Consider the following 27,225-nt stretch of genomic DNA (forward strand, 5'->3'; position numbering starts at 1 on the left):
CTTGGCCCAGCCTAGCCATTGCAGGCATCTGGGAGAGTGAACCAGAGGATGGGGACTCTGTCCATCTGTCTGCTTCCTCTCTCTCTGCTTCTCAAGTGATTGAAAGCTTGCTTAAGAATAAATGGAAAATGGGGCTGGCGCTGTGGCGCAGCATTTGAATGCCCTGGCCTAAAGTGTTGGCATCTCATATGGGCTCCGGTTCGAGACCTGGCTGCTCCACTTCTGATCCAGCTCTCTGCTATGGCCTGGGAAAGCAGTAGAAGACGGCCCAAGTCCTTGGGCCCTTGCACCCGCTTGGGAGACCCGGAAGAAGCTCCTGGCTCCTGGCTACTGATTGGCGCAGCTCCGGCCGCTGCGGCCAATTAGGGAGTGAACCAGCGCATGGAAGACTCTCTCTTTCTCTTTCTGTCTCTCTCTGTCTCTCTTCTCTCTGTGAACTCTGACTTGCAAATAAATAAATCTTAAATAAATAAATAAATGGAAAATGTGAATGTTCCTACCCCTCAAAGGACTGGTTCTCAGCCATAGTTGTACAATCATCTGGAGCCTGAGAAAATAAATAAACCCACACCCAGGCTATATCGTGTGGGAGAGCTTGGTGATGACGATTGTAGTGACCGGGTGGGCACTGGCCAGACCAGCGGGCGCAGGAGTGAGGGGAGGTGGAGATTCCTGACCTGCACACACAGGCAGCTGCTTCTAGGAGGTGGTGCTGGGAGACGGTGCTGGGAGCGAGGTGGCCCGGGGGGATGGGGCGTTTGCGCAAAGACCCCTGAGGATTTCCACGCACCAATATGCCACACAGGGGGACTGAAGCCCAAGGACGTGGCTTTTGAGTGGCCAGTGCTTTGGAGAAAGTGGGAAGAATAGATTCTGAGACACAGGTGGCTTGGGAGCTGTGACAGCCAGGACTAGTTGAATGTGGCATTGCCGCTTCCTAGCTGAGCGATCTTAGGGTCAGTCTCTCTGCACCGTAGAAGAGAAGGTAACAATGTGCGCACACGACATGGCACGGGGCTCTGCGTGGCTGGGATTCGTGGGTGGGCAGCCCCTGCTCTGATGGGTTGTTTGACTCCCTTGCAAATAGAAATTGACAAGAGGCCAGGTGTAACCCAAACAAAATTTCCTGGGGGCTTGTGTTCCAACACAAGGGAGACAGCACAGCAGCAAGAGGTTCCACCAGCTGGCTCCCCTGTTGGAGCTGACCACGTGATTTTATGGGGTTGGGAGGCACGGAGGTTGCCCTCGGCACACACCTCTTTGGTTTGTGCTTGGATCTGGGTTCTGTGCATGGGCTCATCACATTTGGTGCAAAATGTGCTTAAAAATGGCGGTGTTACTCCCAGCATTGCTCGCTGTGGCCACGCAGGAAGGTAACATACCAGGTATGTTGTGCTATGCTGGGCACGCATGCTGGATGGGAGGTCCCTGACAGGGCACCAGGGGGTCTTTTGCACTTGTCACTCGTGGACGCTCCCTGCTCCTGATTGCTTCGGAGTGGAGACGGATCCGTGTCAGGTCGGCAGGGCCCTGATGTAGTGGCTCCTGTTTCTGTGCCGTCTCACTGTTGTATCAGAACCTAACTGTGCAGTCCCACAGCGATCGGCAGTGGTCGTAGGAACAGGGCTGTTGCTGGCAGCAGCAGCTGCCATTCATTGGTGCAATAACAGGAGTGACAGTGAGAAAGATGATTTTGCATGCACTGAAGAATATAGGTTTGGTGTAGGAATTGAGCTGGGGAAAACAGCCTAAAAATAAAAAATATTTGTCTTGTAGCCCAGGATTCTCCAGGACCGAATGAGTTGCTGGTTTTCCCTAAAGATAAGCTTGTGGAGGAAGGTTCCGATGTCACTCTGTGTTATGTTTCCGGGAGCAACCTAAAGAACATATCCTGCTATTTGAACAGTGAATGGATTGCGGGAGAACAACTTGACTCCAACGTATTTGCATTCAATTTGAGTAACATTCCTTTCATCAGGAAAACGGGGACAAATTTCTTCTGTGGGAAGAACAGCACACACAAAGAAGACGGCACTGTTCTGTTTGTTTCAAGTAAGTATGCCAGTCGCGGGGCCCTCCCTTGTCATTTTCTGTGGAGCAGCTCAATCTCCTTTAACAGAAGACAAGTAAACACTTGCACGCCTGACCTTTTTTTCTTTTTCTTTCTTGTAAGTGTGTTCCAAGTTCCCTAGAGAAGATTCTAGAAATGATATGCTGAACTAATATTCCCGGGATTTCCTGTTGTTGTCTCTCTTGACCATTTCATTTCTAGAAACCAAGTTTTCGGGGAGGAAAAGTTCAGGTCACGACCTGGAAATATTCTCCGGAAATCTGCTTTGCCTCAGCCTTGCTGGGATTATCTCAATAGGACAGTAGGAGCAGAGGGGGTGTAGATCAGACAGCCCCAGGCTCAGCCCTGGGTTTGAGTCTCCCTCCCCGGGCTGCATCTTGGCCAAGTTTCCTGGGCTCTGGGAGCCATGACCCCACTCTGTGAAAGGAGGGTGATGGTGATTGCTGGGAGGGTTCATGACCGTGGCCAACTGCATAGGATCAAAGCTCAGCTGATGGAGGTCCTACTGCTCTTAAATAGGCAAACCGGCTGCAGGGGCTCCGTGAAGAGGGGAGTGTCGGGATTGTCTCTGCAGATCTGTGTACACAGTAGGGCAGCATTTGTGATGCTTCCCTCCCAGCCTTCCTTCCTGAAGGCTTCCAGTCTCCTGGTGCTTGGCTCCTGTCTGCCCCACGGCTGGGCTACCGGGAGCCCCAGGGGCTCCAGGGACCCAGAGGTGCTTGGCCATTCTGGCTGCTGACTTGAGCCACTTTACCAGAACCAGCTTTGTGGCCTGCCCCTGGGGTTTCTAGAAGCCACAGCATCTGAAGTGAAACATCCACAGACACGGGGAGCCACCACTCTTGTCAGAGGGACACAGTGCTAAGCGCCCACCTGTGCCAACCCCAAGAACGACCTGGGAATGGAGGGGAGGGGCCGAGGCAACATCTTGGGGTTGTTGCACGCAGGCTTCCACGCGGTGATATTTAGGTTGTCGGAATAACTGGATTTCAGACCCCGATAGAGCCTCCCACTGGACTTAGGTTTCAGTCAAGGGTTTCACTGGGTCCCTCATTGCTTTGTTTCTCTGTATGGACAGAAGTACTCGAGGAGCCCAAGGACTTCTCTTGTGAAACCCGGGACTTCGAGACGCTGAAGTGCACTTGGGAACCTGGACCAGACACTGGCTTGGCTTGGTCTAAGCAACCTTCCCAAAGCTACACTTTGCTGGAGTCGTAAGTTACCTGTTACGGTACTCACAGACTCTGCCTTGCTTAAGATGCCTATGTCCACAGAACAAGCATAGCACAGATCTTTCAAAACCGTGTGCTAGGATGAGGAATAAGCCCCCCCCCCACCTTTTTTGTTTTTTTTTTAAACAACAACAAAAGGATGTATTTATTTGAAAGGCAGAGTGATAAAGTCGGAAGCAGAGAGAGAGAGAGAGAGAGAGATCTGCCATCTGCTGGTTCATCCCCCAAATGCCTGCAATAGGCAGGGCTGGGCCCTGGATCTGCGGTCTCCCACTTAAGTGGCGGGGGCCCAATTATTTGGGCCATCCTCCACCGCCTTCCCAAGTGCGTTAGCAGGAAGCTGGTTGGACTTGGACCAGCACTCAGCTATGGGAATATGGGATACTGATGTGGCAGGTGGTGGCTTAACCTGCTGCACTACAAGGCCAGCCCCAGGGAGAAATCTTCAAATAGTCACAGGTGTCTAATGCTTTATACCTGGGATGTGTGTGTGTGTGTGTGTACCTTTAAGAAAGATAGTTAAAGGGGATCTTGTTGTGAAAGTATTCCAATTGGGCAGTCTGAGTCTATCTAAAGAATATTCCACATACATTAAGGATGCTGTTATCTCTGTGAGAGGGAGTCAGCAGTCCATTGTTACGTTTCGCTGGGTGTATCAGATTTGTTGAAATAAATGATGTTTTGCTTATTGGCATTTGGTGGTGCTGGGTCAATGCCTTTGCATGGCACATGTCAGAAAGTCCCTGAGTGTTGGTGTCGGCATTGTGGTTCAGCAGGTTACCCTGGCATCTCATATATGCACGGTTCCAGTCCTGGCTGCTCCACTTCCAGTCCAGCTCCCTGCAATGTGCCCGGGAGAGCAGCAGCAGACGGCCTGCTGCCACCCATGTGAGACACCTGCATGAAGATCCTCGCTTTGGCCTGGGTAGTGCTGGCTTTTGGAGCTGTCTGGGGAGTGAACCAGTGGTAGAATCAATCTTGCTCTCTCTCTGCCCCCACCATGTGTCTGTCTCTCTCCTGCTCTCTCTGCCTCTCTCCTCCTCGTTCTCCTTCTCTCTTTCTCCCCCTTTTATAACTCTGCCTTTCAAGTAAATAAATTTTTTTTTTCCAAGCCCCCCGTATTCCCTGAAAAGTAAAGGATACACTTGCTTTGATACCAGTGGAAACCCTGTAATTACTGTCTTGTTTTATTTTCTAAGATTTTCCGGGAGAAAGGAACATTGTCAACACAGAAGCTGGTGTCATTGGCAAATAAGTCAGGGCTCACAGGAAACATATAATTTCACACTGCTGGCTGAGAACCGTTTAAGGAAGAGAAGCGTCAACTTGCTTTTCAACTTGACTCATCGAGGTGAGACTCGGATGGCAGTCCTCTGCGGTGACTGAGTGATCTTGTTGGCCGCACCGTGCGTGGAGTGGCCGCGCTGCGGATTGTTGCCCAATTCACAGCTTATGTGAAGGCTCGAATCCACACGCGTCATTCATGCTATGCTTCTTCTCCTGGATGCGTGCAGCCCCTGGGCTTTGTTTGCTTTGAATGATGTCTTAAGCATCAGTGAGCTTGCTCCCCGCCTTCAAAACCAGGACGGTGGCAAGACTTACTTCCTGTTACATCCCACAGCCTCGCCACCTGTGCCTCCAGCCACGGTCATTATTGCTTTAAACAGTTGTGTTCCTGTGTGTGTACTCATTTCCTAGGTACTCCTAAAAATGTGTTTTTATTCTGTTTGGTTTTAACGTATAGAAAGGCCAGCAGGCTATCTTCAGTCATCTACTTAACATTTTATATAAATTAAATTGCTAAGATTTACCCATGCTGTTGAGTATTGCTGTAGTCAGTTCATTCTCATTGCTAGTAAACTGTTTTTACTGCTAGTATGTCATGTAGCATGTCTTTGGATTTTCAGGTGGAGTCAAGGTTTTATGCTTGGAGGTGCACTGTTAATAGAACATTTGTATGTGTCCAGTACACATCCACAAACGTCTTTCTTGAATATATACCTAAGAGCAGAATTGGTAGGCCTTTATTAATACCTCCTCTTAAAGGTTAAATTTTTCCTATATATAATTCTTGCATTTTGTCTGTGTGGGTGTTAAACCACTAAAACAACTACTGGAAAGAGTTTAAAATGTTTTTAGCGTCTCTTCTTCCCCATTGTCTCTCCCTCTTTCTGAAATTTTTTATGTTGAAAATCCTTCCATTTTGAAAAACAGTTGAACTGTATCCTCGTTGTCACAGCACATAGGTAGTGCTATGGGCTCCCCTTTAAACTTCTAGAATTCCTTAGATCTGTAAGTAACTGCTGTGGAATGCAGACCTGGGTTTTGTGAACATTGGTTGTCTGAAGTGCATTCTCTCCTTTATTCTTCACAAGGTGCTTATGGGAACAGTAGTCCCCTGTTTTGAATGTCAATAAAGTCTGACACCTTCTTGCCTTTAAAGGTCAGTTGGAATGGATATAAAAGCCTTTACTTATATTTTCTACCTTAAATATCATGAGTGCTCTGCTCCCTTATCTTCTAGCATAAAGCAAGGCTAATGAAGAGGTAATGGTACTTTTTTTTTAATTAGCTGCCACTTAATCTTTGCCTAGATGCCAAAGGAATTGTTTCTCTTTGTTAAAATTCAAGAATTTAATATACTTTGTCCTGGTGTTGGTTATTTTAAGTTGATAATTTTAGTAACTTGATATATTTGTAGGTTTTTAAAAATCTAATGAGGTTTTTTGAATGATAATTTTTGTATTGTCTTTTTCAGAAACTCCTAGTACCACATTAGATCTCTTTCTGATCTTTAATTTTGGGCACTGTCTCTAGGATTCCTTTCATTTCTTCTGTGATTTTAGACTTTAAGATTTTCTTCCTTTAGCTTGCTGTTTGCCTGAGGAGGTATCTGTTGTGTTGATTTGCTCCTGGGACTCCTCCCAGTTTAGTTTTCACTTTTTTTTTTTTTTGGTCATTTCATGTCTTTCCTGAGTTGCTAACTCTTATTTTTTCTGAATCTGATTTGTTGTTTTCAACATCTTGTATCACTTTCCAATGCATTATAGTTTATTTTGAAATAGTTATCTTAATATCTTACGAGATTCTTTCTTACCTGTGATATGCCCTCTTTCCCACTCAAACACTGTGTGGCACTTGCTGCTGTTACTTGATCAATTTTGCTACAGCTTCAACAACAGTTTTTCTTCCAAATTTTTTTGGCTTTAAAGTATTCTTTCCATAGTATTTTTTGTTGTTAATTGAATTTTCGCTCTTCATTATCTGTTTTTTTCAATTTTCTTGCATTTACTCTGTTGTTCTTAAGGTGAATAATGGTTCATAAATGAGATATGGACAGCTAGAAATTTCCATTGAAATGTCAATTTTGTGGCATCCAAAGTAATCCAAGGGGTTTTGACATTTGTAAGTGCTTTCATTATAATGTACCATATATGATCCTATTTCTAATCCATGAATTATTTGTGTTTTAAATTTTCTAATAGAACTTCTGATAGAACTTCCCCATGTTTAGAGGAGGTGTGTGTGAGATGAATGTTCATTGAATTTGCTGAGGTTTGTTGTATGGCTTTGTGCCTAACTCTCAGAGTGTGATACATGGACCAGAAGCTTCCATAACCATCCGGGAGCTTTGGAGAAGCTAAGATTCTTGGGCATTGGTCTGTACATGATGAATTATAAATGCTCTTTGTTAGCTTGTTGACTGTGTTGCTTACATCTTTGATCTCATTCGTTTTACTGATCAAACTAGCAGCAATTGAAAAGGGAACATTAAAAAGACCCATGTTGTTTGGAGAATTATTTCTTCTTGTAGTTGTTCTTTGTTTTATATACTTTGAAGATATGCTAGAGTTTAATAGTTTAGAGTGACTCTGTCTTCTGAATGTTAATACCTAGCTTGCATAAGGTTTCTCTTAGATTTTACTTCCTGGCTCTGTTTATTCGACCCCCTGCTGCAGGGCAGTCTGTGCATCGCCTTGCTGTGTATCGTCAGGGCTGTGCCGCTGAGATCTCGTTATGTGACTTGTGAGTGTCTACTGTGCTGTCAGGCAGTTAGCAGCTGGGAAAGGCTGTCTTGTGAGCTCAGGGCCTAAAGCAGGCCTGGCCCAAGGCGTTAGCTGAAGATAATGAGCTGTAGGGGTCAGGAAACTTGCTACTTCACTAAACAGCCCTCAGCTGCAGGTCATCCTCAGCCAGGTCCCACCTCTCTACCCCTTAGGAGGCAAGGCAGCTTTAGGAGATGAGAGGGTGATCCCCCAGACCCTCAGGTTTGGGGAGAGGCAGGGAAGAGACTGCGCCAGGCCTTTCGGTTCCACCTGTTTGCTGAGCGCCCTTCCTTGCAGTACTCCGTCCCCCCCAGCATTCCTCTTGGGAATTCTGTTTCCGCTTGTAGCGGTGGTAAGGATGCTGGGGCAAAGGTGTGCGGATTCTTAGGTTTCTCTGAATCTTGGTGTCCTAGTTTTTCCACTGTTGTTCCCTGGAGAGTGGGTCTCCTTAGCCCCACTCGTGTCCCCTGTCCAGCAGTGGCTGACTGGCGTTTGGAGCAGCCAGCTAGTTCCTGTGGTTTGTATCAGACCCGAAGGCTTTCAGCTACAGCAGAAACACTGCAGAAGTAATGTTGCTGTGTTTCCTTACCTGGAATAAAGAACTGAGCCAGGCTGGTTTTCCATGGAGACCCCACTCTCCTGGTTTCGTTTTCTTTAGCTGTTCCACTGCCTAGAGACTTAGACGCTTGTCCTAGGAGGTCCTCAAGCATTGGCTCTGTGCTTTCTTTGCTACCCAGTGGGGATTTGTTTCTCTAGACAACCCCATCCGTGCTCACAGGTTGAGTAACTTCCTCTACACAGCTGACAAACCTTTATTCAGCCATAGATCCACACATCTGGCCATGTCCTTGACATCTCTGCCGGGATAGCTCAAGCGTATCGCGCACCCAGCGTTTTCTAAACTGGACTCCTCCTGCTCCCTTCTCAGCCGTCGTCCTCCGCTGGGGTGCCCCATCTCTCTAAATCGCATGGCCTACAGTGCAGTTCTCTGCCAGCCACCTGCTAAGGAACCACCCTTGGCCACTCCCATGGACTCCGTTTGCAATTACTGCTTGCTTTATTTGTCTCGTGTTTTACACTGACACTTCTTTCCACCTGCACCCACTCAGACCACACACACACACACACACACACACTCACGGCTTCCTACCAGATCTCTAAGTTGCTGGATCTTCTTCACTCTCCTTAGGATGCTGTGCCCTGCACAGGTCTGTCAGCGCACGCCCGTGTTCTCTCGATGGCAGGCCACGTGCCTTCCGTCTCTCCTGCAAGTTTCTCACCGTCTCTGTTGGTACAGATCTTTCTACCTGTCGGACATTCTTCTGGGACAGTCCTTGTTGTCTTTTTACCTTCTGGATTCCTACACATCTTCAGACTTCACTTCAGCCTCCAGGAGAGCAGGCTCTGGGGAATTCAGCAGTGAGCAACACTGAGTATGGCCCCAGTGTGTGTGTGTGGAGAGGGTTTGGGGTGGGGGTGGGGAGTGTACACATGCAGCACTCACCGTTGAATGGTTCCACTGGCCTGCAGATGTCACCGTGCGTGGAAAATCCACCATGTTCCATGAGGTTACGTCATGCATTGTTGAGTTGCTTGGCCAGTGGAGAATGTTCTTTGCTCAGAGTGAAGTCTGAATGGAGTGTCCGAAATGATGATGTAACTTTTCTCTTAAGGGTGGACACCATCGTCCCATCATCCACGCGAGTGACATAGGGTTGCTTCTTCCAGGAAGAAAGCTGTTGCCACAGTCCTTGTCCCCACACAGGGATCCTGTAATGGTCCAGTCACTCCATTGTTCCTCTCTGGACCACGGGGTCAGGCTGGCAACAGTGGCCCATGAATTGGTGAAGCAGTAGCAAGGTATGGTGGAGGGGTGGCTGGCATGGCCTCCACCACTGTGTGTGGTCTGGCCTATCAGGTGCACTAAAATGTGTCCATCTCTAGTGTCTGTCAAAAGATGGCCACCCACTGGCCATTTGGTGGCTGCCACCCAGGGTACCCCATCTGTTTTTGGTTGGACGGAGCCATCCGTAAATCATGTCAGACAATTCAGACCATAAATAGGCATGACTTTGAATCTTGGCCTCCACATAGCCATAGGAGGAGCCAAAGCATCCCTTGAAGTTGCCTGGTCCCACTGGTAATCCAGCCATTTCTTCCTGAAGCCTACTGGTCCTGTGGGCTCTGGGCTGGGCCCAATCCTAAGTGTAGCAGTTTCCTTTAATAATTGAGCTTTGAAGGGTTGGGTGTTGTGGCACAGTATAGTCAGCTGCCATTTGGGATGCCCACATCCCAGACCAGAGTGTCCACTTGTGTCCTCAAAGCTCTGCTTTTTGTTGTTGTTGTTGTTAAGATTTATTTATTTGAAAGCCTGAATGGCAGAGAAAGAGTGAGAGCGAGAGAGAGAGATTTTCTATCCTCTAGTTCATATCCACAATGACTGGGGCTGGACCTGGCTGAAGTCAGAAGCCTGGAATTTCATCTGCATCTCCCAAGTGGGTGACAGGGGCCCGTGCTTGGGCCGTCCTCTGCTGCTCTCCAAGGCGCATGCGTTAGCGGGTAGATGGATTAGAAGCGGACTCATAGTGGTGCTCTGATCTGAGATGTTGGCTCTGCAAGCTGTGACTTAACCCACTGTGCCACACTTCTGCTTCTGACCCAGCTTCTTCCTGCCTCTGCATGCTGGGAACAAGCAGATGATGGCTGAAGTGCTTTGGCCCCTGCCACACTTACGGGAGACTTGGAGGGAGTCCATGGCTCCCGGCTTTGGCCTGGCTCAACCCTGGTGGTTGTAGGCCTTTAGGGAGTAAATCAGCAAATGGAAGACACCTCTCATTTCTCTGCCTTACAGGTAGATGGAAATAAACAAACATTAAACATAATAGCAATAACTGAGCTCTGTTGAGCCTGTCCAGTTTTATGGGTGGAGCTTGCAGGCACCCAGCTGAGAACAAGCGAGTTGGGTTGGAGCATCACGTGTGGCTGTGAGATGCTCGATCTCCCAGGGACCACTGCCGGGTAGGAAGCAAGGAGTGGCCATCTGAGGACACACGTGTTTGAACTCTGAGAGTCTAGCGCACCCCAGTGGCAGCCTCCTGTGGCTACAGGCTTTGGACGTGTGCGATATTACTAGGTTGCTGTGCTCTGGGAGTTCTAAAAGCAGTGCCCGGACCACAGCCTGTCGGATGGCTTCGGAGGCCTGCTGCTGCCCAGGGCCCCGTGGGAAGCTGGTGCTCTGTGGCTCACCTTGACCGAGGACAGCCACATTGGATACATGCTGTCTCCAGTACCCTGGAGGCCTGCCGGCAGTTGCACTCCCTTTTTGTTGGTGGGTGCTGTCAGGACCAACAATTTTCATTTGTTGTATCTAGAAATTTCCTTGACTTCCATCCGAAGTGGTCTTGACATTTATCCTGCAATAGGGCATTGTTAGTTTCTTTGCCCCTCCAAGTCTTTTGACCATCCAAACTGGGCTGTTACCTTGTGATGGGGTGGGTTGTAGCATGTTTGTGTTAAATCCTGAATTAACGAAACCATATCCTCTTCCCCATCAACGTGCAAATACACTGGGGCTTGGGTAGCTGAGAGAGCAGGCAGGACTGGATGTGGCCCATTGCTAAGGCTCAGTTCTGAGCCATGTGGGGCAAACCCACTTTAATGGAGATGACATTCTGTGCCCCAAGAGCTAAAATGTCATTAGCACCCCGACATGGCTCCAAAGGCCCTGCCCACAAGCAGGTAAGCACCGTGGGTCACTGTGTTTGTCCTTGAACCTCTTAGTGGCATCAGTTTAATTTTTTTGCCATAAGGAGCCCAGGAAATCTGTCGTGGGCTCCAGTGTCAACCCCAGAAAAATCAAAATTGTCCCCTCTTCCCCTTAGATCTTGACTGCAGGATAGGGCCATGGCCTCAAGTGGGCACCCAGAGACCTGGACCCATGCTGCCTGGGACATTGGAGTCTGCAGTGTCTCCTTATCAAGCAAGCCCAATGATGAGGCTGCATGGGATCTCCCTGGCCTGTGTCTGTGACCTTGACGTCACGAGTCTCCCTGTCTGTGCAGGCCTGCCTTGCGCTTGTTGGCTCCCTCCCAGATGTCATGGTGACCTATTTTGTTTTGTTTGTTCCCTTTCCATATAGCCCAGGATCCCTGTGGGTATTCACTTGCTGAGCTTTCTAGCCCTGGGATAAGAAATTGCACACAAAAGCCGGACTGCCAGGGGTTGTGTGCTGAGCTCCCTGTTTGCACATTTTTCTTCCCATGCCACAGTCCATCTTGGGTGTGTGTGTGTGTGTGTGTGTGTGGTGTCGTGTCCTACGTACCACTTGCCACCCTTCATCTCCCATAAACCATCCAGCCTCTTCACCCCCAGTCTGACATCTCCCCTCTGGGCTGACAATGGGATGGGGAACTGTCTTTCCTACTTCAGTGGGGCCGTCACTCTGACATAATAATTTTGGATTTTATCCTGGACCTTTCAAGTGTTGTGTTGGGCACAGGTGTTTAGATCCTAATGGCTTTGTTTTAGTTGATAGCTGACCTGGTTAGGTTTGTCTTCCATGTGAGTGCCTCCTAGTGGCCAGTCTGGGCCCTGGGCGGCATCTCTTGTCACTGTGCTTGATGGGCTGCAGGAGATGAGATCCAGGGGGCCATGATAGGGCGGCGAGCCTGGTAGTTCAGCAGCCACTTCATGGGGTCCTTTTTCTGAGCATCTTCTCCGTGACCTCCCTGGGACTCTGAGTTCCCTGGATCCCTCCTTTGTCGTGCTCTTGCCAGGAATCTGTGACCGTAGTTAGCGGACTCTGGCACTCACTGTCCCCTCACCCAAGCCCCAGTATTGGAAGGGAGGACTGATGGGAAAACAACATATACTTCCTGCCGGTTCCGGAACACTCAGTTCTGGTCTGCAGCCCCCTTTCAGAGTTCTCAGCGCTCTGTGAGTTGCGCCTCCTGCGTTCACTGGAAATCCAAGCCCCGAACTGAAACCCGTCTGGTCAGTTTTTATTTCCAATATTGCATGTTTCCAAGTTTTCACCTGCCTCTTTTTACTAGTTTCCGCTTCTCTGCTGAGAAATGTTCTCCTTGTCTTCATGTCAAATGCATGTATGTGTGCATCATGGAGTTGTTCTTGGAGTCTGACAGAATGCATCTTGAGTTAGTGTCTTGATTATCTTTTCCTTTGGGAACTGGTGACACTTTTCTGTTCATTTACTTGCATTTTTGTATGTCAAGTAATTTTGGGTTCTCCAGTAGGTATTGTTCGTGTTTTGGTTAGATTCTGGATTCCACGATAATCCTTCCCCATGGGCTGGCTTCCCCGCCTTTTGAATGCCCTTCACAATTTGCCTGCCTAGGTTGAATTTTAGGAGTCTTCAGATAATTTTTTATCTTTCCAAAGCATCTAATATAATCAATGAGACAGAAAGTTTGTAGTTGGCTTATTATACCTTGTAAGTATGGAAGTGTGGTTTTGTCACATATTTCTTTAATTTATTTGAAAGGCAGCGACAGAAAGGGGGGAGAGAGTAATCTTGTGTCCACTGTTTCACTCAAAGGGCTGCTACAGCCAGCGCTGGGCCAGGCTGTATGGCAGGAGCCAGGAACTCAATCTGTCTCCCAGGTGGGTGTCAGGGGCCCAACGACTGGGGCCATCTTCGCTGTTTTCCTAGATGTCCTAGCAGGGAACTGGGTCAGAAGTGGAGTAGCAGGGCCTTACACTGGCACACCAATGCAGGATTCTGGCATTGTAAGTAGCTGCTTCACCCACTATGCCACAATGCAGGTCCCAGGTTCGCCATTTTCTTGAACAGAACACAAACTGTTGGTTGAACAAAGCTGTGAAGACACGAACTGCCTGTTCCTTTGGGATCTGTGCTTGACTGCTTCCCGGTGTTTCCTTTTCTATCTTGGTAGTTCATCCAATGGATCCCCAGAGCATCAAGTTTGAAAATGTGAGTGCCAGGAGTGCCATCATGACGTGGAAGGAGTACTCCCTCGTGAATCACTGCACACTGCTGTGTCAGGTTGAACTCCGTGGTGAAGGAGAGATAATGCAGGTGAGTATGCCGCTTCGGTTTCTATTTTACACCATTCGTTTTGTGGCGCAGAGGGTGAAGTGCCCACCTGCAGTGCCAGCATCCCGTATGGGCGCCAGTTCAGGTCCTGGCTGCTCCACTTCTGATTCAGCTCCTTGCTGTTGCACCTGGGAAAGCAGCAGATGAGGGTGCAAGTAGTTGGACCCCTGACACCCACATGGGAGACACAGATGGAGTTCCGGGCTCCTGGCTTTGGTGTGGCCATTAGGAGAGTGAATCAACAGATGGAAGATCTTTGTCATTGCTTCTCTCTCCAACTCTGCCTTTCAAATAAATAAACAAATCTTTCAAAATACCTTTTGTGTCCTGAACAGAGAGACTGATGAATACAATCACTTTAAACTCTTTTCTGTGGGTACCAATGATGTCAGTTCTCTGTTTAAAAAGGGGGCATGAAATGCATCAGAGACTTTGAGAATTGGGAAAAGGATACTGGAGTGGTATTTTTTCCACCAGAAGGAACTGGTTTTAGTCCAAATTGGATTTTCTGTGTCCTGATTTGGCTTTTTTTATTTTAAGATTTATTTATTTGAAAGAAAGAGTTACAGAGACAGAGGGGAGACAGGGATCTGCCATTCACTTGTCCATTCTCCAGAGGGCCACAATAGCCAGGTTGGGCCAGGCTGAAGACAGGACCCTGGAACTCCATCCAGTTCTCCCATGTGGGTGGCAGGGGTCCAAGGACTTGGGCCATCTTCTGCTTCTTTCCTGGGAAGGTTAGCAGGAAGCTGGACTGGAAGAGGAGCAGCCGGGTCCTGAACCGGCACTGATACGGATGCCTGTGTCACAGGCAGGGCTTTAACTCGCCGCACCGCAGCGCCAGCCTGATTTGGCTTTGCAGTAAGGGTTGCTCACCAGTACTTCTGTTGTCTTTTTCCTTTCTTCTCTTTTGATCCAGCAGCACAACGTGTCTGTGAAGGTGAATGGTGAGTATGTTTTAAGTGGACTGGAGCCTGACACACAGTATGTAACCCAAGTGCGCTGCACTAGCACCAGCCACTTCTGGAAATGGAGCGATTGGGTCCCTCAGAAGATCATCACATCTGAAGCTGGTATGTACAGCACTTTGGCATCTAAACTAGGGTTCAAGGCCTCAGGGGATGGGGGACTTCCCTGTGTTTTAAAAAAATAAAACAGATGGAGTACCATTTAAAAAAAATTGGGTTAAATGCCTGATGAGTAGGGAGCCCTCAGCCTCAAACATTTGACCTCAGTGTTATTTTGATTCTACATTTCTCTGACATTTCTCCAAAATAGTCTATGAATGAGTCACTGCTACTGCTGAATACACACTGGATCTGGGGCTCCCTAAATTAGCTTAGGCTTTTAATTCCAGACTGGGGATAAATAGAATAGTTGGTGCCAAGGGAACCATTAGGCTTCTCCTAAACATCTTCCGGCTGTGTTTGGAAATGTAAAGCTAGTAGAACCTTAATCATTACCAGTAAGTTTTGGTTCCCTGTCCCGTGGGTTTTCAGAGGCAGAGTCTCAGTATTGACTGCAGCTTCCCCCAGACAACCTGCTCTCGGAGCTCAGATGGGCCGCAGCTGATTGGATGGCTTAGTCCTGCTTCCATCTTCCTCCCCACTTTACGGGTGAGGCAGCCTGAGCCCATGGGTTGTAGAGATTTGGCCCTTTGGCCAGTTGAATGAATGGCAGATACCACTGTTGCCGTCAACAACCTACTAGTAATAGCAGCAGTTAGCATTTACCATGTGCCTGACATAGCTCCAAGTGCTCACTGGCATCTGGTCTTTGAATGTTCACGGCATGTGGTAGGTTCTGCTGATGGTCATTTCGTGGGCCTAGCCAGTGAGGCCCAACCTGTGATTCCCAGGACGTGCCACTCACCCGCAACAGGAGCTACACTTCTGTGTGTTCCCTCTTGGTGGTGGTGGTACAGCCTTGTGGTCATGCTGGTCCAAGTCTTGGTTATTTGACTGTCAAAGGCAGGGTGCTGTGTATGTACTTGATTCCATCTTCTAGCTTGTGCAGGCTGGAGGCTGTTAGAAGTCTTTTTGGTGCATTCTGGGAGGACTGTTGAAAGCGTGGGCTCAGCTTTGAGGCTGTAAGGTGCAGAAATCGGAACCTGTACATGGAGATGATCACTGGTCGAGTTCAGCAGGCCTACCCACCATTTCCTGGTGGTTGATGCCCACCCTCACGCTCACCAAGGCTGTTCCTGATAGGGTAGTGGTATATTCCCCATTTGTGTCTTATTAAATAACTTTTAAAAAATATTTATTTATTTTTATTTGAAAGAGTTAGGTAGAGGATAGAGACAGAGAGGTCTTCCATCCCCTGATTCAATTCCAAAATGGCTACAACTGTTGGAGCTGAGCTGATCCGAAGCCAGGAGCCAGGAGCTTCTTCCAGGTCTCCCATGCAGGTGCAGGGGCCCAAGCACTTGGGCCGTCCTCCGCTGCTTTACCAGGTGCATTAGCAGGGAGCAGGATTGGAAGTGGAGCAGCTGGGAACGGGCACCCATATGGGATACTGGCAGTGCAGGCTGGGGCTTTGACCCGTTATACCACAGCACTGGCTCCCTTATTGAAGAATTTTGACTTTAATAATACTGCCGTGCTATGGGGGTTTGTATTTGAAAATTCATTGCATCATAACTAAAATTTTGTGCTTTTCTCACTTTCTAGAATTGACAAATAATTCCAAAATTCTTTGATGCTTATAAAGGCTTTTAGTTGGTGTCCCATTTAGAAGCTGCCGACCTTTTTATCAAAGCACCTCCTGTGTGCACCTAGTGAGGAGTGAGCAGGGTGGCTGTGGCTATGCAGGTGGAAGTCACAATGCTAAGATGACAAGCAGGCCGCAGGCAGGACAGGTAATCCTCATGTCCTTGACCAATCCAGAGAAGGGCTGAGTGTATGAGCATTGTTCTACACCCGAGTCATGAACCAAGGGCTGTGGTTAATTTCAGCTCCCTCAGAGGCTCCCGATGTCTGGAGGAATGTGACGTCAGAGCCGGGACGTCAGAACGTGGCCTTATTCTGGAAGGTACGACGTGCAGGCACTGAAGGTGTGATCGCCCTGCTGCTTCCACTGTGAAACGGTGGATCCTGGTGCAGTGTCCCGAGAGGGAGGGCTCTTAGGTTAACCCAGTTGTTCTTGAGACTGCTGGCCATTTCTGATTGCTAGAACCTTCTTCTCTGAGACATCTATTCAGGCCCACCTCTAACTTTATTTTTTTTTTAAAGATTATTTTTTATTTGAGAGGTAGAGTAAGAGGGAGAAAGAGAGAAAGGTCTTCCATGTGCTGGGTCACTCCCCAAATGGCTTCAACGGCCAGACCTGAGAGCTACCCAGATTTGAAGCCAGGAGCTTCTTCTGTGTCTTCCATGCGGGTGCAGGGGCCCAAGCACTTGGGCCGCCTTCCGCTGCTTTCCCAGGGCATCAGCAGGGAGCTGGATCTGAAGAGGAGCAGCCGCGACACAACTGCTGCCTGTTTGGGATGTTGATGCTGCAGGCAGAGGCTTAGCCCACTATGCCACAGCACCGGCCCCCAAATCTAACTTTTGTAGGGCCTAGGGAAAGGGAATATATGAGGAACTATATACACACCATGAATATTCACATATTTATATAAAGAATAAATATTCTTTATCACACACAATTATGAATATTAAGTCACTCATTTATAGTTGAGTGTTATGGATCAAACTAAAAAATAGCTAAAAAATTTTCTTTGTCTTCTTGCCTGATACCCTTGAACATGATGACTTGGCAGGCCAAGTTTGCATTCAGAGCTCTTTTTTTTTTTTTTTTTTTTTTTGACAGGCAGAGTGGACAGTGAGAGAGAGAGAGACAGAGAGAAAGGTCTTCCTTTGCCGTTGGTTCACCCTCCAATGGCCGCAGCGGCCGGCGCACTGCTGCTGGTGCACTGCGCTGATCTGAAGGCAGGAGCCAGGTGCTTCTCCTGGTCTCCCATGGGGTGCAGGGCCCAAGCACTTGGGCCATCCTCCACTGCCTTCCCAGGCCACAGCAGAGAGCTGGCCTGGAAGAGGGGCAACCGGGGTAGAATCCAGTACCCCGACCGGGACTAGAACCTGGTGTGCCGGCGCCACAAGGCGGAGGATTAGCCTGTTGAGCCACGGCGCTGGCCTCAGAGCTCTTGAAGTCTTTAGTTTTGTGGCCTCCTCCACAGCTCACCCCACTTTTCTGCCCATTTCTAGGGTGGCATGGTCCACAGGACTGCTGTGCACATACATGGGTCACAAGGCAGTCTGTGTGTCCAGGTTGTGCCCACAACCCAGGCGCAGCCACTTCCAGCCCTGTCTGAGGTCTAGGGAGGCACAGCCTGTCCCAGGGAGGGCAGGTCTAGGAACAGTGTGGTAGTGGGCGTGGGACTGTGTGGGCGGGAACTGCTCTGCAGCCTCCAGGGTTGAGAATCTGGACGAAGGAATGTGAGCTCTGTGTAGGAGGAGGGCACAGGGAGTGGGAGCAGGGGGAGGGGTGGGGCCAGGACCCAGGCTCCTCCCAATCGTGTTTCAGGAGGTGTTGTGTCTACCTGTCTGTCTTCTCCCGGGGCCCCTAAGGCTAAAGAGTCCCCCATTCTCCTGATGCCTAACTTGACTCCTCTTTGGTCACAGTAAATGCTGCCCTTCTCCACTCCACTGAGACGAGAACACGTGGTTTAGGCACAGTGTACAGGGTTATTTTCGCTAATTGTTAAAAAATGTCTGGTGTGGCCGGCGCCGCGGCTCACTAGGCTAATCCTCCGCCTTGCGGCGCTGGCACACCGGGTTCTAGTCCCGGTCGGGGTGCCGGTTCTGTCCCGGCTGCCCCTCTTCCAGGCCAGCTCTCTGCTGTGGCCAGGGAGTGCAGTGGAGGATGGCCCAAGTGCTTGGGCCCTGCACCCCATGGGAGACCAGGAGAAACACCTGGCTCCTGCCATCGGATTGGCGCGGTGCGCCGGCCGCAGCGCGCCAGCCGCAGCGGCCATTGGAGGGTGAACCAACGGCAAAGGAAGACCTCTCTCTCTCTCTCACTGTCCACTCTGCCTGTCAAAAAAAAAAAAAAAAAAAAAGTCTGGTGTGTATTATGTTATGCAGCTAAGGGATGGAAAGGATGAAAACGTAATTATACAAACTTTTCAATGCCAAGTCCATTTTGAAATAGTGCTCCACGTTTTTTTCAGCCACTATCCAAACACCAAGCCAATGGAAAGATCCTGTTCTATAATGTAGTTATAGAAAACCTAGACTCCGCATCCAGGTTACAGCTCCTCTCCATTCCCGCACCGGCCACTCGGCAAGAACTAACGCTTGACCCACGGTGTTCTTACCGAATCCACGTCACAGCCAATAACAGCGTGGGCACCTCCCCCGCCTCGATCCTGGCCGTCGCTGGAGACCCCGGAAATGGTGAGTGAGTTCGTGATGGGTTTTGTTCTCATTCTCTAGGATAACGTTGATGCTGTGATTCACTGGTGATAGATAACAATTAGGAATGCAAAATGCCTGACAGGCAAACACTGTTAGTTGTTTTCTTTTGGGTCAGGTGTGTCGACACGCTTTGGTGGGACTGTCCCCTCACAGTGTAACAAAGGAGAGTCAGCCATGGCTCAGATATTAACTCCTTAGCATGCTTTGGAAATTACCTCGAATTCATTGAAGTAAATGCAACCCTAACAAACAGCCCTCGCTGGTCGTGTGGGTTCCTATTTAAGTGCTTTGTGGTTTGTGAATCATGAGTTGCATTTACTACGTTGTGAGAAGTCTTGCCAGTCTTTGCCACCAGTCAAGAACTCATGAACATTCCCAGAATGCCTAGAAGTTGGCACCGTCTTTGAAGAAGTACTTTGCCAACTTGGTAGGATAGAAGATGCTAACTGGCTAATCTCTTAGCTTACAAAAGAGCAAACAAGGAGGAAATGACCTCATGGACCAAATCAATAGTGGTATTAATTTCCTTCTTGGCCGAGTGGTAGAGACTGGATATAGTAACCCCCACGGTCACAAGCCAGGAGGTGACGCACAAGTGGGCATAATGTACTTAGTGGTTGGCATCCGAAGGTCATCCGTGGGCCTTGTAATAGTGTCAGCCTTTTGCTCCTACTTAGGAGGTTACAGCAGGTTGTACTATACATGTTATTCAAGCTGAAATTTGGGCTAAGTGAGCTGGATTTTTAGGTTCTTATTTTTTAACAAACTCTATCCAGCATGTATCAGGAAAAGAAGTTAGGATATGGAAAATAAATTAGTATTGTGCCCCAAGAAAAACTCGGGGGTTCAGTTTAACTTTTGCTTTGTGCAGAACTATGTTAGAGAAGGAGGAGAACCGTTTTCTTCTTCTTCTTTTTTTTTTTTTTTTTTTGACAGGCAGTTAGACAGTGAGAGGGAGAGACAGAGAGAAAGGTCTTCCTTACGTTGGTTCACCCACCGAATGGCCACTACAGCCGGCACGCTGTACCAATCCGAAGCCAGGAGCCAGGTGCTTCCTCCTGGTCTCCCATGCGGGTGCAGGGCCCAAGCACTTGGGCCATCCTCCACTGCCCTCCCGGGCCACAGCAGAGAGCTGGACTGGAAGAGGAGCAACCGGGACAGAACCGGCGCCCCAACCGAGAATAGAACCCCTGGGTGCTGGAGCCGCAGGCGGAGGATTAGCCTAGTGAGCCGCGGCACCAGCCAAACTGTTTTATTCTGATGTGGTTAGGACCAGAGCCCTGCACCTGCATGGGAGACCAGGAGAAGCATCTGGCTCCTGGCTTCGGATCAGCGCAGTGCCAGCCGTAGCAGCCATTTGGTGAGTGAACCAATGGAAGGAAGACCTTTCTCTCTCTCTCTCTCTCTCACTGTCTCACTCTGCCTGTCAAAAAAAAAAAAAAAAATCAGCTATCTAGGTCAGTGGTTGGTAACTTTTTTTTTTTGGTAAAAGGATAGCAGCTCACACCACAAAGTCTCTGTTACATAATGTATACTGTTTTTTGTCTATTTGTTTTGTAAACCCTGTAAAAATACCTGGAGTGCGAGGGTCTCTGGCTGGGCTGGCCCTTCTGGCTGTTTGCTGACCCCAGCCTGGTCACAGCAGGTCGGGAGGGGGGGCATGTGCCAGGGGTGAACAGCTGCTGGTACATGAGGCAGGAACACACGCCTGACAGCAGTCCCCACTGAAGCCCTGTCACCCTGAGTCCTGGGGCTCTTACCCGGTAAATACGTTGCTTGTGGATGTCTATTTTTTTGTTTGCCCACTTTAGAAAATATACACAGTTTATTAATTAAATCTGAAGCATCTCTCTACTTGTTTAGGTACAGAAAATGTTAAAGAAGAAAGGATTGCAGGGACAGAAGGTGGATTCCCTCTGTCTTGGAAACCGAAGTCTGGAGATGTTGCTGGCTACGTGGTGGACTGGTGTGCGCATCCCCGGGACACTTCCTGTGATTTCCAGTGGAAGCGCGTGGGTCCCAACACTACACGCACAGTCATCAGCTCAGGTAAGTAGAATTACCCTCTGGCTGAATCCACCTTGCGGCAAGTACGACTAGGATTTCCAGACTACCTCACAGATGCTTCGTGCTAAGCCAATAGTTTTGAAATGCCAAATCCAACATGGGTGTTTGAACACATTTTTATAAAACTGGAACTTCTCAGATGTGACCTTCAAGATTTTCATGAATTTGATTCATCTGAATTAGTGGTCTTGAGTCAGTGGAAGAGGGGCATTTTATTTTTATTTTTTTATTTTTATTTTTGACAGGCAGAGTTTAGACAGAGAGAGACAGAGAGAAAGGTCTTCCTTTTTTTTTTTTTCCGTTGGTTCACCCCCCAAGTGGCTGCTACGGCCAGCGCTGCGCCGATCTGACGCCAGGAGCCAGGTGCTTCCTCCTGGTCTCCCATACGGGTGCAGGGCCCAAGCACTTGGGCCATCCTCCACTGCCTTCCTGGGCCACAGCAGAGAGCTGGACTGGAAGAGGAGCAACTGGGACAGAATTCGGCGCCCCAACTGGGACTAGAACCTGGGATGCCGGCACTGCAGGCGGAGGATTAGCCTACTGAGCCACGGCACCAGCCGAGGGGCATTTTAACAACTGTCCAGGGAGCATTTACAAAAGCAGGGGAGTAAAAAACGCAAAATAAGAGCAGAAAAGCACATGACTTGGGTGATGTCTTCAGGACTTAAGAGTTGGTGGATGGGAGTTGGTCAACTCCTTCCATTTCAACTAGAACATACAGGTCTCGAGTGCTCACCACTTACACTGGGTTTGTCATTCAAAGGTTTTAGTTGAGCTAAATCAAAGGAGTGCAAGTTTACAAGGCAGGAGGGGTGGGTGGCGCCATCTACAGGACCCAGGGAAAGGTGTAGGAGTTGCACTGGCCCCAGTGTCCATATGGGAAGCTGGCACTGCAGGTGGCAGCTTTACCTGCTTAGCCACAGCACCGGCCTGACCTTTGACTTTTTTTTTTAAAGATTTTTTTATTTATTTGAGAGGTAGAGTTACAGACAATGAGAGGGAGAGACAGAGATAAAGGTCTTTCTTCTGCAAATGGCTGCAACGGCTGGAGCTGCACTGATCCAGAGCCAGGAGCCTCCTCCAGGTCTCCCACATGCAGGGGCCCAAGCACTTGGGCCATCCTCCACTGCCTTCCCGGGCCACAGCAGAGAGCTGAACTAGAAGAGGAGCAACCGGGATTAGAACCGGCACCCATATGGGATGCCGGCGCCGCAGGCAGAGGATTAACCAAGTGAGCCACGGCGCCAGCCCCAACTGCCCTTTGACTTTAATATGAAGAGGGGGATCTGGAGCTAAGTGAGGGGTCTAAAATGGTTTTAGGCTCTGATGGGATTCTTTACTCAGCCTCATGTCTGTGGATAAGGACATGCTTGAGAGCCCTTAGCAAGAGGATGCTGTGGAGGGAAAGCCACGTGAGCTTTGCTGGAGACAAGACCGCTCAGTCAGGTGCTTGCAACCTGGAGGGACCCCAAGGCTTACTGGAAGGAAGACAGAAGGCAGGGAGGAAGTGAAGAAATCTCATAAGGGAACACAGGTTGCTCTTCCACTCTCGGGGCTTTTCAGAATTGATGAGAATGCCATTCTGTCACTGAGAGTCTGTTGACCGTTCTTCTCTAGATGCTTTTGGACCGGGAGTCCGATACAGCTTCAGAATTTACGGACTGTCTACAAAAAGGATTGCTTATTTACTAGCGAAAAAAACAGGATACTGCCAGGAATTGGGTGAGTTGAAGCACTGTATGTACCCCTGTGCAGCTTATTCTGAACAGTGCACAGACATCAAGATTTGGGGTAAGGAAGATTTCAACACCTTACCTAATTTTGAGTGTCCCATTTCTTTTTTTTCCTCTTCTTCCCCGGAAACCTTTTATTGAAGGTATATAAACTTCATGGATTTTATAAATACAACTTTAGAAACATAATGATTCTTCCTGCTGTCCCTGCCCTCCCACCCTTCTTCTTCACCCCTCTCTTTCCTATTCCCATTCTTATTTTTTACAAAGATCGATTTTCAGTTAACTTTTTTTTAAATGAATTATCTTTTTTTATTTTTTTTATTTATTTATTTTTTTGACAGGCAGAGTGGACAGTGAGAGAGACAGAGAGAAAGGTCTTCCTTTGCCGTTGGTTCACCCTCCAATGGCCGCCGCGGCCGGCGCGCTGCGGCCGGCGCAATGCGCTGATCCGATGGCAGGAGCCAGGTGCTTCTCCTGGTCTCCCATGGGGTTCAGGGCCCAAGGACTTGGGCCATCCTCCACTGCACTCCCTGGCCACAGCAGAGAGCTGGCCTGGAAGAGGGGCACCCGGGACAGAATCCGGCACCCCGACCAGGACTAGAACCCGGTGTGCCGGCGCTGCAAGGCGGAGGATTAGCCTGCTGAGCCACGGCGCCGGCCTTCAGTTAACTTTATACACATAAAATTAACTGTGTTCTAAGTAAAGAGTTGAATAGTATGAAAAAAAAAAAGAACTGTTCAACAGTCAAGAGCTGTTCAAAGTCATTGCTTCTCAAAGTGTCAATTTCACTTCTATAGATTACCTTTTAAGTGCTCTGTTACTATAGATCAGGGAGAACATATACTTTTGTCCTTTTTGGACTGGCTTATTTCAGTAAGTATGATGTTTTCCAGTTCGATCCATTTTGTTGCAAATGACTTTTTTTTTTAAACTGCTGTGTAGTATTCCATGGTGTAGGTATCCCATAATTTCTTTAACCCATCTTCAGCTGATGATCATTTGGGTTGACTATGTATCTTAGCTATTGTGAATTAAGCTGTAATAAACATAGGGGTACAGATAACTGTTTCATATGCTAATGTGACTTCCCTTGGGTAAATTCCCAGCAGTGGGATGGCTGACATGGTAGGTCTGTATTCAGATTTCTGAGATCTCTCCATACTGTCTTCCACAGTGGTCAGACCAGTTTACATTCCCACCAGCAGTAGATTAGGGTACCTGCATTTCCTGAGCATTTTTCTATGTGTTTATTGGTCATTTGGATTGCCTCTTTTGAAAAATGTCTAAGTCCTTTGCCCATTTCTTCACTAGATTGTTTTGTTCTTGTTGGGTTTTGTGCGCTCTTTAAATATTTTGGATATTAATCATTTATCAGTTGTATAGTTTGAAAATAATTTCTCCCATTCTGTCAGTTGCCTCTTCCCTTTCCTGTTTTTCTTTTGGGGGGGGGGGTTGGGTAGTACAGAAATAAGCTTCTCAATTTGATGTAATATCATTTGTCAATTTTGGCTTTGATTGCCTGTGCCTCTTGGTTCTTTTTCAAGAAATCTTTTCCTATACCAATGTCTTCCAGGGTTTCCACAATGTTCTCAAGTTATTTGATGGTATTGGGTCATCTTTAATCCATTTTGAGTGGATTTTTGTGTAAGATACAAGGTAGGGGTCTTACTTCATACTCTTGCATGTGGAAATCCAGTTTTCCCAGCACCATTGTTTGAAGGGAGTGTCCTTGGTCCAGGGATTGATTTTAGCTCCTTTGTGAAAGATTAGTTGCCTGCAGATGTGTGGGTTGATTTGTGGTGTTTCTATTCTGTTCCACTGGTCTAACCATATTTTTTTGTACCAGTACCAGGCTGAGGCTGTTTTGATTATAACTGCCCTGTAGTATGTCTTGAAATCTGGTATTGTAATGCCTCTGGCTTTGTTTTTGTTGTATAAGATTGCTTTAGCTATTCAGGGTCTCCTGTATTTCCATATGAATTTCAGTATCATTTTGTCTATATCTGAGGACAATGTCCTTGGTATTTTGATTGCTATTGCATTGAATCTGTAAATTGCTTTTGGTAATATGGACATTTTGATGCTATTGATCCTTCCAATCCATGAATGTGGGAGATTTTTCCTTTTTTTTTTTTTTCCTGTATCTTCTATTTCTTTGTTTAATGTTCTGCAATTCTCATTGTAGAGTTCTTTGATCTTGTTGGTTAAATTTATTCCAAGGTATTTGATTGTTTTTGTAGCTATTGTGAATGGGATTGATCTCAGTTCTTCCTCAGCTGTGGCACTGTGTATAAAAAGGCTGTTGACTTTTGTGTGCTGATTTTATATCCTGCTACTCTTTTATGAGTCGTTTCTTAGTGGAGTCTTTTGGATCCCCTAAATATAGAATCATGTCATCTGTAAATAGGGGTCGTTTGACTTCCTCCTTCCCAATTAGTATCCCTTTGATTTCTTTTTCTTGCCTAATGGCTCTGGCTAAAACTTCCAAGACTATATTGAATAGCAGTGGTGAGAATGGACATCCTTATCTGGTTCTGGATCTCAGTGGGAATGCTTCCAACTTTTCTTCACTTAATATGATGATTGCCTTGATTGTGTTGAGGAATGTTCCTTCTCTACCCAGTTTGCTTACAGTTTTCATCATGAAAGGGTGTTGTGTTTTATCAAATACTGTATCCGCATCTATTGAGATAATCATATGGTTTTTGCTTTGCAGTTTTTTTAATGTGATGTATCACATTGATTCATGAATATTAAACCTTCCCTGCATCCCAGGGATAAATCCCACTTGGTCCTGGTGAATGATCTTCCTGTTGTGTTGTTGGATTCGATTGATTAGTATTTTGTTGAGGATGTTTGTGTCTGTGTTCATCAGGGAAATTGGCCTGTAGTTCTCTTTCTCTGTTGCATCTTTTTCAGGTTTAGGAATTAGTGATGCTGGCTTCATGGAAAGAATTTGGGAGGATTCCCTCCGATTCAGTTGTTTTGAATAGCTTGAGAAGAATCAGAGTTAGTTATTTAAATGTCTGATAGAATTCAGCAGTGAATTGATCCAGTCCTGGGCTTTTCTTTGTTGGGAGGGCCTTTATTACTTATTCATTTTCCATCTTGGTTATGTGTCTGTTTAGGTGTTCTATTTCTTCTTGGCTCAACTTAGGCAGGTTGTATGTGTCCAAAAATCCATTTCTGCTAGGTTTTCCCAATTTGTTGGTGTATAGTTCTTTATAGTACTTTCTGATGATTCTTTTTATTTATGGTGGCTGTTGTTACCTTTCCTTTTTCATCTCTAATTTTATTGATTCAAGTCTTATCCCTCCTATTTAACTTTTTCAAAATTTCAGCTCTGCATTTTGCTGATCTTTTGTATTGTTGGTTTTGATTTTATTTCTTCTTTCTTTTCTCCTAATTTTGGGTTCAGTTGGCTGTTGTTTTTCTAGGTCCCTGAGATGCATTGATAGCTCATTTATTTGGTGTCTTCTCAATTTCTTGATGTAGGCACCAATTGCTATAAACTTTCCTCTTAACACTGCTTTTGCTGTATCCCATAAGTTTTGGTATGTTGTACTGTCACCTTCATTTGTTTCCAGAAATTTTTTGATTTCTCTTTTGATTTCTTTTATGACCCACTGTTCAGTCAGCAGCATGTTGGTCAGTCTCCATGTGTTTGCAAATGGTCTAGAGATTCCTGAGTTGTTGATTTCCAGCTACATTCCATTGTGGTGAGAGAAGATGTATGGTATGATCTCAGATTTTGAATTTGCAGAGACTTGCTGTATGGGCTAGCATGTGGTCTATCCTAGAGAAAATTCCATGCACTAGGAGAAGAATCTGTGTTCTGCAACTGTAGGATGAAAAGTCCTGTAGATATGTTAGGTCCATTTGTTCTATAATGTCAATTAACTGTTGTTTTCTTGATGATTTTCTGTTGATCTATCCCTTGCTGAAAGTGGGGTATTCAAGCCCCCCCCATTACTACTATATGGGAGTCTGTCTCCCTTTATAGACCCATTAACATTTTTTTAAATAGCCAGGTGACCTGTAATCAGGTACATACACATTTGTAATAGTCACATCTTCCTGTTAAATGGATCCTTTAATCATTACATAGTGCCCTTCTTTGTCTCTTTTAACAGTTTTTGTGTTAGTCTATTTTGTCTGATATAAGGTGGCTACACCAGCTCTTTCTTGGTATGGACTATATTTTTCCATGCTTTCACTCTAAGTCTGCTTGTATCTTTGTTGGTGAGATGTGTTTCTTGTAGATGGCAAGTAGATTTTTTCTTTTCAATCCATTCAGCCAGTCTGTATCTTTTTACTGCAGAGTTGAGGCCATTTACATTCAAGGTGACTACTGCTAAACAACAACTTGGCCCTGCCATTTTCCCATAAGTATTCCTATTGTTGACTATGGATTTACTTTGTACTTTTTACTGGGAGATTGTCTGCCTTCACCTTCTTTTCGTAGTGATGACCATGTTTCTGTGTGTAGCACAGCCTTTAGCATCTTTGTAAGGCTGGATGAGTGGCGACAAATTCTTTCAATTTCTATTTTTCACAGAAGGCCTTTATTTCACCTTTG

The 27,225-nt window shown here is 47.1% G+C and overlaps 1 protein-coding gene across 5 annotated transcripts in view; it reads left to right on the plus strand.

The window, feature by feature from the left end:
- The window catches only part of OSMR (oncostatin M receptor), a 72,254-nt gene that overhangs the window by 35,313 nt on the left and 9,716 nt on the right, over positions 1 to 27,225 (plus strand). For 3 of the 5 annotated variants that reach the window (XM_062211694.1, XM_062211693.1, XM_062211697.1), the window contains 9 exons: positions 1,777 to 2,052; positions 3,150 to 3,285; positions 4,503 to 4,654; positions 13,262 to 13,404; positions 14,342 to 14,495; positions 16,379 to 16,455; positions 18,596 to 18,821; positions 20,706 to 20,891; positions 22,527 to 22,631. In XM_062211694.1, coding sequence (XP_062067678.1) covers positions 1,777 to 2,052; positions 3,150 to 3,285; positions 4,503 to 4,654; positions 13,262 to 13,404; positions 14,342 to 14,495; positions 16,379 to 16,455; positions 18,596 to 18,821; positions 20,706 to 20,891; positions 22,527 to 22,631 — 1,455 coding nt within the window. The remainder of the gene's footprint in view (positions 1 to 1,776; positions 2,053 to 3,149; positions 3,286 to 4,502; positions 4,655 to 13,261; positions 13,405 to 14,341; positions 14,496 to 16,378; positions 16,456 to 18,595; positions 18,822 to 20,705; positions 20,892 to 22,526; positions 22,632 to 27,225) is intronic. The other 2 variants (XM_062211695.1, XM_062211698.1) reach the window with 1 other exon arrangement.

This window comes from Lepus europaeus, chromosome 15 (assembly GCF_033115175.1).
Source record: "Lepus europaeus isolate LE1 chromosome 15, mLepTim1.pri, whole genome shotgun sequence".
Lineage (NCBI taxonomy): Eukaryota > Metazoa > Chordata > Mammalia > Lagomorpha > Leporidae > Lepus > Lepus europaeus.